Consider the following 11729-nt stretch of genomic DNA (forward strand, 5'->3'; position numbering starts at 1 on the left):
AAAGCCCCACCCCGAGCATATCCTTGCAGCAGACAGCAATTTGTTCCAAATGACTTGGCGAGGCGCAAATTGAGTGCATTTTCATTAGTCGCAAGTTGTTTGCCATTTGAGAAATTAAATTGCCGTCGCAGAGTCAAGGAGTTGCAATCGGAGACGCCTCAACTGCTGCACAGCAATTATTTTTCCGGCTCACTCTCGCCCCAGCCCAACCTTCGGTTTTGCAAAGGGGAGACCATCCCACTATCCACTGGATAGCTCCAACACCATCATCATCATCATCTTCCCCATAACCACTATCATCGGAACCCCTCGACGCAGTCATCCAACCTTTATGAATTTCGCCCATGTGCAAAGTTATTTGGCAGTAAAAAACAGGACCAGGCGAACCTTGCTCCACTTTAAACTGGAAGGGACACACAAATGCTTTCTGGGATGGAGGGCGAAAAAATACCGACGGCCAAGGTAGATTTTTCTGTTTAAGCTGAGGGTAAAGAATGCATGAGTACTCCCACCTGTCGGACCGAAAAGTCCACAGTCATGTTTTTGTTTGATAGACGTTCAGCAAGAAAAGTTGGACGAAAAACAGAAAGGTGGGAAACAACAAGCAGCAGTGTTGAATTTAAGAGCAGCTTTAAAGTTTAGAACTGGCCCCTTCGCTTTGCCAACCGATAATTCCTCTTGCAGGGGATATCAAATGCAATTTGCACGGCTCTCTTCAAATTGCCGCCCTAATTCAATATAGGAAAAATCGAAACCTACAGCTGGGATTACCGCCAGCGGTTCCAGCATGCCAAATACCATATATAGTGCCCAAAATCGACGAACATATAGCTCCGAACAATTGCGGTTTGTGTGCCAGATCAACCGCAGAGCATGATGTAAAGCGGCAGCCAGAGGTTCACCGCATTCCATTTGGCCGAGAATAGAATTTAAAAGAGTCACCGTGGCGTATACGCAATGTGGAGCAAGTCTGTTCCAGGTTCTCTGCTACATGGAAATTGCATTAGCACTGCATCCGTTTGAAAAGTTTTCCATGCAGCGGCAGCCAGCTAATTAATAATGCATTCGCATCTGATTTGAAAATGTGAGAATGCGCGAAATGTAAAATCCAATTTCGATGCAATGCAAAAGGGGGCCAAGTTGGCCTTTGCATTTGGCCTGGTTTTGGCTTCGCTTTCTGCGTGGAGATTGAACTGCATTTCATTAAGTGCACAGAACGCCGGGCGAAATATGAAAACTATCTGGCGCTGCAGAAAGCTCTTCGCTGCCAGTGCAAATATTTGTGTTTCAAATGAAATGAATAAATGCAGAAAAAGTTGAACGGCAGCTCTGCTCCGCTTCGCTCCTCCTCCGCCGTTTGTTGTCAGTTTAATGAAGTTGTTTTTGTCAGACTGCCGTTTGCCTTTCTCCCTGGTTGGCTGGCTAAGGTCAATGTGTTAGACACTGTTGCATGCAACAGGGAGTCCTCCAGGGGCAGGCGACATGTGCACATCCCCCAGCTGCAGCTCCAGCTCTTCCGACTGCTCTCGTTGCAGGAGGAGGAATGCAGAGGAGGAGGAGCAGCTGCTGTTAATTAAATTTTATTGTGCAGCCATCAAAAGTTGCACACCACAAAGGGGAAGGGGTGGGATGGTGAATGGAGTGGCAGGGCCACCGTGAAATATGGCGAGCAAGGAGCAGCAGGAGCTAATGATGATGTTGCTCGTTGCCGGTTGCTAATTTATACACACACCCCAGATTCCCGACACGGCCGCCAACAATGTGGAGCAGCAGTCAGCTGCACAGCCAGGACATTTATCTGTTTGTGTATCTATGTGTATGTTGTACAAGGGTGTGTACACATGTGCACCTGCGGCAGCAGCAGCAGCAGCAGCAGCATCAGCAATCAATAAATCCCAGGACCCAGCCCAGATCCTGTTGATTCTTGCGCAATTCCGTGCATAAATGCATGGGCGGAGCTCCTGGTTAACTTTGCATGTGGGCTGATGTGGATGCAACGACAAGAGCTGCAAATTTGCATGTGCCACACAGGCAGCAGCTAGTTGTTGTCATGGCAACAGCGGCAGCAGCAGCAGCAGATGCAGCAGAGATGCTCGGCAGGATACGAGCTGTGAGTCCTGCAGCCACGCCATCATGCTCGCTCTTCCTGGGCGTCTGATGCCTCCACTTGGCGTGGATGCCATGAATGCGAAGAGAACTGGGGGAGATGCGCCTGATAAGCTGCAAAATGGTTGGCTCAGGCACGAGCTAAGTTTCGGAAAACGAAACTGACGGCTTGTGGTGGATAATTTATGCTTGGCTGATATCATTATGGGAATTAAATTCTCTCAACTGCCAGCTGGATTGGCTAAATGGAAAGCATAACGTCAATCAGATTAAGACGAGCAAATCCCGGAAAAGAAGCCATGCAAACGGCGTAGAGAGAGTTGCATTTTAATAAGTCCGTTGACGAGCAGGAATTATATCAAATTATGGGTATATCTAAACAAATTAGCTGGGGAAGTAAACAAATGTTCTGCATATATGTATATATTCGTGAAATAGAAAATAAATGCATTTTCAATATTCATAAGCAATAAATGTATGTTAGATCGAATGCGCGAATACATTTTGAATGTTTTATGGGCGAGAGAGAAATGGAATCCATTGGGGTGTGAACTATGTGCAGCTTTTATAGAGGAATAGAGGAAATATACATTTTGTTTGCTGAATTCAGGCTCTTCAGAAGCATAACCATATCCAACAGACCCGTTCCAGTTTCGCAACCAAAATCAATGCCTGTGAGTTTAACAGCCAAGAATCAACTTCATTCACACACAACTGGAATCACCTCCATCCGTAAGTGGCCCAAACGATGTTGCCAACAAACATTTGGAGGCCTGTTGCACATGATAGTTTTGCCCGGCAGGCGTAACTCGTTTAGCCAGCTTTTGCGTCGGTTCCGGCCGTAGAGACTATTTCCTGGCCTGAATTGCAGCGGCAGCAACAGCAGTTGGCCGATGCACTTGCAGGATGGCTCGCCCCGGCCAATTGGATTATGCGTGGTGCGGGCTAAACTAGTTAAAAACATATTTGCACAGCTCCCAGGACTTGCCGACATGGACATGGGCCATCTTGTCGTCCGGGAGCGGGCTGAAAGCCATGTTTTGCTACTGCTGCGTGTGCGGTTCCGTGCGCCAAAGTTTTAATTAAACGGGTTTATGTTTTCGCCGCAACACACAAAAAGTTAACACACGAGGCGTGTTCAGTCCCATGGGAAATCGGGGGACAACAGGGACTAATTGCGTTTGTGGAACGCCTTTCATCGACACCTCTGCTGTGCGTAAATTAGATTATTGGATTATTAGGGCAAAAATAACTTCTAAACTTATCAATTTGGGCTTACATCACCTCTAAACTTGCTTCACAATCGACCGGAAACCGGGAAAGATAATGTATCTTAGATACTCTTAGGCGCTTTAAGAAAGAACCTTTGCAAATACCGATCTGCCTCCGCTTTCCACTCGCGTTAATGATTTGCTTATTTCGTAGGGGACACTCACCAACATTGCCCTCCGCTTGAGCAAGATCTCCATGCGTGGCGAGCAGCAGGATCAGCAGCAGGACTCCGAATTGCAGTAGCTTGGCCGGACGACTCAGCGCGTCCAGGCTGCAGCAGAGCAGGCCGCCGCCCCCTGCCCCGCAGCCGCGCACCTCGCGCCGGCGGGCGCCCTCGCTGATCAGAAGACGACCGCGGGCGTGCAGCGTGGGCGGCACCTTGCGCTGGTGGTGCAGTAGCTCGTGCTGGCGCGGAGTTCGATGGTGATGCACTGACTCCTGCGGCGCCGAAGGGTGCTGCTGCGGATCCTGCTCCGGATCCTGGTCCTCCTGCTGCTGCTGCTGCTGCTGGTCGAATGGAGGTCGCTGCCTAGACCAGGACTGCTGGCATTCTCCCGTCGCCGACTCCTGGTGCCCGGCTGCTCCGCGTGCTCTCTGGTGCTTTGGCTCTTCAGTTGTGGTGCATGGATGTTGCTGCCGTTGTTGTACATTGCTTGCCATGATAATCGGCACACCTGCAAAGGGGAAAGCAATTAATTAGCACTCAAAGGATACAAGGGGTTAGTCCATATCGCAACCCGAGGACACCAGTAATACTAATTAAATGTTTCATCACATAAGATTAATTTGTAAGATTGCTGCTATATTATAAATCTTATATTAATATGTTAATTTATGCTATAGCCCGTTCAGCTATTTTGTGCCCCGCAGCCAGATTTCATTTGGATAAACAATGCTTCCACTTTCAATTAGTTTTTTAGGGGGACAAGTGCCGCACTCACCACCCCATCCCCATCTGCTCGTAAATCCCCTCACAAATTTATGCAGGAATTTGCACTAATGACCTGCTGCTGCTCCGCAAAGTGGGTGGTGCTCCTCAGTACAGCCCAAGTGATTCGGGCGCTCCTTATTGTTGTTACCGGAAATTAGCAATGTATATTCGGCGGCGCTGCCTCGGCTGCCTCTTCGGGGAAATTGCATTTTATTGTGCCAGGGACAACTTTTCGCTTTTCCGGCATTTCCATATTTCATATTTTCACACAATGCGCACAAAGGGAAGCCTTGGAGGAGCTGGAGGGGGCGACGAATCCGGGTGAAATGGGGCTGGGGGCTGGCTGGAATCTCTGCTGGTTGAGCACATTTGTCGCGCTGCAGTTTCCGGTTTTTTAGTTGCTCCCTCTTTGTGCGGTCTTGGTGTGGCCTCCGGTGATCCTTGCTCCGCCTGCCGAATGCTTAGCGAGTATTTCTTGCTCTTTATATGGTAATAAATGTCAGACTTCGCTTAGCCCTTGGCAGTCGGCAGGGGAAATTGATTTTCCTTGCCGCTCCAGCGACTCCCAAACGTGATGGGCAGGTGGTTGGGGTCTGGGAATTCTGTTGGTTCTGCGTTCTGGATATCGTCTGGGTCATTTGGCGATAAGCGCGTCAGCCTCGCTCAAGGCTGACATATTTTGAAAGAGGATGACGGCAGAGTTTACTTCATTCTGAGGGCGCAGCCAACCGCCTGCCAAACGGGATTCCAGCTCATCAACAGCAGCGCAAAGATGTGGCATTCCAGATTGGGCCGCCGATCAATAAACGTCAAATTATCAAGCGAACAAGGTACCAAGTGAAACGACCTTGTCAACGCCAAAAACAAATTGGGTCCCTACTTTATTGGGAGTGCACACAGTATGTCCACAAAAGTGCTATGACATCAGGATGGTGCTATTCAAAACTAATTTGCAGACTCACTATAAACAGCACAAACTACTTTTAATACATAGTTGCCCTGGCAAAGTCTGCTGACTCACTTTCAACAATGGAATTAAGCCAAGCCAGCATCAATCAGCAATGAAATTCATTAGCGGGAAAAGGAGACTCTCGAGCAGGCACAATATAAATGCCTTGGCCAAGATCTCAATTACGGAAACATCTTTGGTTATAACATGTCTACGACATGGTAATATGATTTCAATCATTTCTCGAAACTGGCATGATTAATGCGTTACAGATTTCTGCCCCCGGAAAGCGGCTTCTGTGGCCCTCATTGCCTTGAAGGAGAATGAAGACCTCGTCCTGGTGGGCCTCCGAATTGGGTTCATTTTTCATGCACAGGCCGTGGCAGCAGAAACTAAACTTCGAGGCTAAGACTAAGCCCCAATAAGTTGGATGGGTCCAGATGACACCGCAGCATATGGGGCGGATAATTAATCATGGGACGAACGTGCCGGGAAGGCCGAAAACTTTTCAGCCTTCTCCAGCTCTCCGGGTCTCCGAGCTCCAAGTCCGCGCAGAACTCAACTTAACCGAGCCGCATTGAATCGAATCGACCGAGAAGTTAAGAGCCCCGCGCTTTATGGAGCAAATGCGAGGACTCATGGCTGGGCAAAGGGAATATCTGATTAGTTGGCCTCTCGAATTTAATTATGGTGACAGGACAGACTCTGCGGCGGCAGCCGGATGCATCCTCGGTGTCCTGCCCTCCATATCCTCCTCCTCCTCCACCGCGATGTCCTCCCGCTGCTTCATGCGCCTCTCCTGAATAATTTATGCAACTCAATTAGGCGTTGACCCCACGATAAAGTTTAATAATTGCAGGTGGTGGCCGCCCTTCTTTCGCTCTCACTTTAATTAAAAGAACCGAGCAATTAAAAACGCATCATCAGACAGAACGCAGCGGCTGGCAGAAAAAATGCAATACATGCACCCGACTACCACATACCTGTTATCTCACTTAAAGTTCTGTAAATAGGAAAGGTCAGAATTATGGAAAATTATGCAAAATGTTGTGTTAACTCAAGTCAAATCGGGGATTGGATCCATAGGTATTCATATTCTTCTTGTGTGGTTGTCTCGAATTGTAATGTAATTTCCGTAACACGGAGAGCGCCCTAATAGGGCGTGGCACTTTTTTAATGGACTTAGCAACAAAGTGTTTTTCCCCACACGTAGGATCACACAGCCGCGCCCTGAACCGCCTGATCTGGGAATTCGGGAGCCGGAAAACCGCAAGGAAAACCGCACGTGTTACCGCGCTTGCTCCACCGCGTCGTGTTTGTGGGGCTGCTCCGCTTTGGAGGCAGACTGCGGCGCGACCACGACAGCAATTAAAATGGAGGAAGCTGCTTCAGATGGGTCTTTGGGCATTTTCCGGGCGTCCGAGTTTTCCATTGCTGTTTTCGCGGCGACACGCGACTTGTGTGCATATTCGAATATTACCCGAATACCGCTGCACTTTCCATTTCTCCAGCACTTTTAAGCTGGCTTTGTCAGGCGATAATATTCAAGCACGTCTCTGCAATGGATTGATTTGCAATCATAAATTTCTATTGAATTTGCGTGGCGCTGCAGCAAAACTTTTATAACCGGCAGCAGAAGGCAGCTGACATTCTCGTTTGAAAAATACCAACTTTTTTCAGAGCAGCGCTGCTAACGCCTTTAATCAGTTCACGATTGCACTGGGGCCTATCGATATCGATAGACTTTGGAGTGCTCTGCACGTTCGAATGGCGGGGTGGCCATTTTACAAACTAATAATCTTACCGAAAGCAGCAATTCATATGGTTTATTTCGCGTTTCAGGTGCCTTTAGCATGGAAAAGTTCCAGATTTTAATATGAAATATTTTTCGATAAGTTAGGAAATCTCGCAGCAGGACTTATCGAAGATGTCACCCATCCGTTTAGAGTAGCCCTAGCTGTCAACCCACTGGAAGTTTCACCTCTGGCATTTCCTGTCTTGTCTTTCCCGCAAGAGGTCACACCGCGTGCGCTGCCTGGAAATATTTTGGCGAAGTTGTGCTGGCAAATCTGTGCTCCCAAATCTGTTCTCGCAAATCCCTGGTTGCCGTTTATTCCTCAAGATGGGTAAGAAGCAGAAAATGAAGAAGGCTGCCCAGATGGCGGAGAAATTGATCGACAACGTGGTGGCCACCAAAGAAAAGCCTGCCGAAGAAGCCCCTCCCTCACCAGGTTGCAGTGGAAAGAAAGGGAAGCCCAAGGGAACGAAAAAACCAGACGTCGAGAAGGCACTTCAGAAGGAGACCTCTGGTTCGGAAGACGCCTTGGATGCCAAGGGTAACCCTCCTCCAGGCTTCAGTGGCGCAAAGGGTAAGCCCCACGTCATGGGTGAAATGGACCCGGCCCACGGCAACAAGATCAAGAAGCTGTTGAGCCTGGCCAAACAGCTGCCGCCCAATGTGTTCAGTGAGCCAAACTCGCAGAAGGAGGGGGGCGCCTCCGCCGAGGATTCCAGCGAAGTTGACGATGATCAGAGCACGGACTCCGATGACGCCCCCGATCTTGTGGAAGCGGATCCCAAGGAGACCCAACCCGACGAGCAGGGCCAAATCAGTACGGTGGCCGTGCAACCACGCGAGGTATCAAAGCAGTCTCGCGGCGAGAGGAAGGCGCGCAAGGTCCTCATGAAGCTGGACCTGAAGCCCATAGAGAACGTGGCCCGAGTGACCATGAAGAAGAACAAGAACATCCTGTTGTACATCGATCAGCCGGACGTCTACAGAGTGGCGCATTCGTCGACGTACATCTTCTTTGGGGAGGTCTGCGTGGAGGACATCAGCAGCACGTCCGTCGCCTCCCAGGCAGCTGTCAAGGCGGCCGAGCGATTCCGTGGAACCTCGCCTTCTGGCCGGCAAGGTAGGGAGGATGGAAAAGCCCCTGGCGAGGAGTCCCCACGCGACGACGACGAGGACGATGGCGAGAACGCGGACGACATGGGCCTACATGAGAAGGACATCGAACTGGTCCAGATGCAGGCCACGTGCTCGCGCAAAAAGGCCATCCAGGCGCTGCTGAAGAACGACAACGATGTGGTCAATGCCATCATGGCCCTGACTGTGGATTAAGTCGCTCTGGTGGCTCCCTTGTATCCAAAGTCATGATATAAAGGAGAATTTCAATAACATCCATGTTCGCCATGGCTTAGTCTGCACACCAGAAGACTCTCTTTTCAATATTTTCTCCACATATTCTTTTTCATGGTAAATAAATGATTACAATCAAATCGTAAACTTGCGTGTTGTCTTTATTTAATATATTTTCATGTAATCCAGACAATCTATTCGGATTTCGCTTTTCCTGGTGGATGGATGGCTTGAATGACAATTTCCGGTGCCAATGTAATCATTGCGACACATTTCCTGTTTTTTGAAAATGTTTTCGAACCGAACGGAAGAATCCCACTGAAGACCTCCTTTGCACAGCGAAATGGCCAGCTTATTTCAATTTTCTAATGAATTGACATTTTCCCATTTCCATCTTGGCACAGTGAAAGCATTTTCCGAAGGGCGAAGAACGCATTAAATTCGCGTATTCCAAGCCGAGCCATTTTCATTATACTCGTATTTGCTCTTCCATCAGCTCTAGACTTTGGCAATTTTCCTTTCAGGTACCGTCATTCTTGGACATTTTCTCTGTGGCGGAAACTTAATCGCTTCTTTGTGCCGCTGACGCTGCACTCTTGTTTACTCTGCACTTAGTTTCAGCCATTTGGCGAAGTCCCCCGGCACTCGACTTTGCATTTTTTGCTGGCGGATTTTTGACGACGCCATGATTGCGTTTCAGCTCTTTCAGGGAATCGTGGGATCGGGGACTCCCAGGTGAGACAGGTGACGTCGCTGCTGGTGACGTGGCTACGCAAGCCCTGCTCCGCGGACACTCGACTCAATTAAATGGCTCGACTGCGTCCAACGTCGCTCTTCTGGCCCCAAAAGACACTTAATGACTAGCTCCGGCTCTAACTGAACTTTATTTAATTTTCAGCTGTCGTCAGCAGCCGTAAAAAAGGCTTTAGTTTTGCATTGTGGGCGCTCAGCAGTCCGTGCGGCTGAGCACGTGCCCGCTTTTCCGCCGGATGAGTGGAAATGGAAACTTTGTAGGTGGAGCTCAGCCACCTACTTCGTTCTGTACAGTGTACACTCATATAGTGCGAGTAGAAAGTGCCCGCGCGTGTCGGCTTCGAATGGAAAGTTTGTGGGGCTGCATTCCCTTTCCGTGGAACTTTCTCCGCCGGAAATTGATTAAGTTGCCTGCCTTTAATCAGCGGAATTGAAGATGCTGCCGAAATACAAATCAGTTGACAGTCGGCAGCCGTACTGCGCACTTTACTGCCCAATCCAAATGGTACTTTGAAGTACTTTCCGCGTCGGCAGTTTCCACTCCTTGCTGACCAAATCCGAGAGAAAGCGGCAACAACTGCGAAAGTTGTTAAATGCCTAATGACATCATTCGGTCTAGCACTTTCTCGAAATGAACTACTTGTAGAACGGAACATTCTTTAAATTTATAATAGTAGGTAGCCATATATTGTCTGGGGTAATGGCAGTCATTGTCCCAATTAAATCGTCCTGTTCCTGTTCCAAGGCTTTCTTTATCCGAATGCCACCTTGTGTTCCTGTTTTACAAGAATTTTCTTGGGCATGAAATGCTCGTGCTTTTCACTGGCTTTTCCCTGCCGCTTACAAACTTTCCCTTTTGGTTTTGCGGCCAACGTTTGGCCTACTGCCCGTTCGCTTGAGAAGTTTTCCTTTTCGTGGTTATTCATTTACTTTCAACTTGATTTGGGTTTCGCATTTCGGTGCGCATTTCTTGACCAAAATCTGCAGGATTTGTCTTTGCCGTCGTCCTTCCGCCTGTGTCCTTCCGCCTGGCCGCATCCGTCTGGCCATGATGGCCTGCCAAAGGACTCGGATCGGGGATTCCCCTAGCCCGGGCTTACTTGCGCCCCTCTGGCGCAGTTCATCACTTTGGGCGAGCGGCATATACTGCTGAGCTAATCATGACTCCTCAGCTTCTCCATATTCATCTCCATTTCACTAGGATGGGCTGAATCCCGCCCAGACCAGACCCCCCGACCTGGCTTGAAGTGCTGGCAAGCTTTTGCCATTTGATTTGACGCCACTGTTTGCTTTCGGATGGGCAGAGTGGGTTTGGCTTCAAGAGGCTGCCAGGTGTGTGCTTGCCAGCACTTTAGCGCTCTTCGGGCTCCTTGGGGTTCTATTATTGTGAATATCGAGCACCTGGGCCCCGAAAGCCAGCGGCGCAAAGCCAACGCGTGGGAGCGACTTCCTGGCAGGTGATTTAAGGCTCGACAGGCTCACATTTCCCGGCCTTTGTGTAATTGATGCACGGCAGCAGCTAAAGGATAACAAATCGCTTTCATCCTGACTCCGCTTCCGGGCGAGCACAATGTGTACAATCACAATCCGCCGTCTGCAAATACACAATCCATAATTCCTTTTTTGGCCAGCCCAGCGTGAAAGGGATTTCCGGCGCCTCTTCGGCGAAAAAGGACCTCTCCGTCCGAAAAGCAATTAGATAAACTTGCCAGCTGGATTCGGCAATTGAAAGTGGGCGAAAGTGGAAAATTGCGGACCAGCTGGGAGTGGCAGGACAATTATGAGAGCGAAGGTTCGGATAATTCAGCAATTTGGTCGGGTTAGGGGAATCAGCGTGGAATTATTCTCCTAAGTGCCATGAATTATGACTTAGTTCTTAAGCGAGTAAATTATTGTTACGGGACTCGGAGCAAAGCGTCCTTTTCTCTGCGCCAAAAACTCAGAATGGCTTGAAACGCTTATACATCAGATTGGTCAAATGATGGGAAATGGAATTCATTTCCAAATCTAGTGTATCTGACTGTATCAACTGTTCAATTGCTATCCACCAGAGAGATCCTTTCCCAAACCCGGGACTAATCTATTCGAAATTGTGTTTGTTCCGTATATATCTCACATTCATCTTTATTATTTAAGCTGCTTTGTGTTATTTGCTATTTGTTGCAACCATCCAATCCGTTGTGTTTCAGGTGGCAGAGCATCAGATAAGATATTTGGGGGCTTTATTCTGCATGTAGGAAAATTGCCTCTCCTCTGCCAAATTGTTTTACATTTCAACCCGAGAAGTTTTGGCATTTCGCAGTTTACCTCCCGACCCTTTGAGCATGGCAGCAATTATAAGCTGCCTAGGGAATATTCAAGGAATTTGGAGGAGCAAAGTGCAGAGGGTCCGCCATCGACACTGAGTTCCACGATCCCTAGAACCCTGGACCTCGTTATGGAAAGCTTCTTATGTTGCAGGACCCATTTACCCGGATTCTCCCCTGAAAACGCTCGCAGTTAATAAGCATTTCCTCTTGCCGGATTTTATGTGCCATATTTTATTCAGATTGCGCTTCATAAATGCAGCTGGTGAA

The 11729-nt window shown here is 48.7% G+C and overlaps 2 protein-coding genes across 3 annotated transcripts in view; one reads left to right on the forward strand and one right to left on the reverse strand.

Moving 5' to 3' along the window:
- The window catches only part of LOC117138793 (receptor-type tyrosine-protein phosphatase N2), a 38803-nt gene that overhangs the window by 20659 nt on the left and 6415 nt on the right, over positions 1-11729 (reverse strand). For both annotated transcript variants that reach the window (XM_033300969.1, XM_033300968.1), the window contains one exon: positions 3543-4052. In XM_033300969.1, coding sequence (XP_033156860.1) covers positions 3543-4038 — 496 coding nt within the window. In that variant the 5' untranslated portion in view covers positions 4039-4052. The remainder of the gene's footprint in view (positions 1-3542; positions 4053-11729) is intronic.
- On the forward strand, positions 7233-8557 carry LOC117138819 (nascent polypeptide-associated complex subunit alpha). The gene has a single exon (XM_033300970.1). The coding sequence runs from the start codon at positions 7381-7383 to the stop codon at positions 8380-8382; it is 1002 nt and encodes a 333-aa protein (XP_033156861.1). The 5' UTR covers positions 7233-7380; the 3' UTR covers positions 8383-8557.

The sequence above is a fragment of the Drosophila mauritiana genome, chromosome 2L (genome assembly GCF_004382145.1).
Source record: "Drosophila mauritiana strain mau12 chromosome 2L, ASM438214v1, whole genome shotgun sequence".
NCBI classification, from domain to species: Eukaryota; Metazoa; Arthropoda; class Insecta; order Diptera; family Drosophilidae; genus Drosophila; species Drosophila mauritiana.

Bases quoted from the DNA above. Each gene is read 5' to 3' on its own strand.
- LOC117138819 (XM_033300970.1), top strand. From the start codon at position 7,381: ATGGGTAAGAAGCAGAAAATGAAGAAGGCTGCCCAGATGGCGGAGAAA.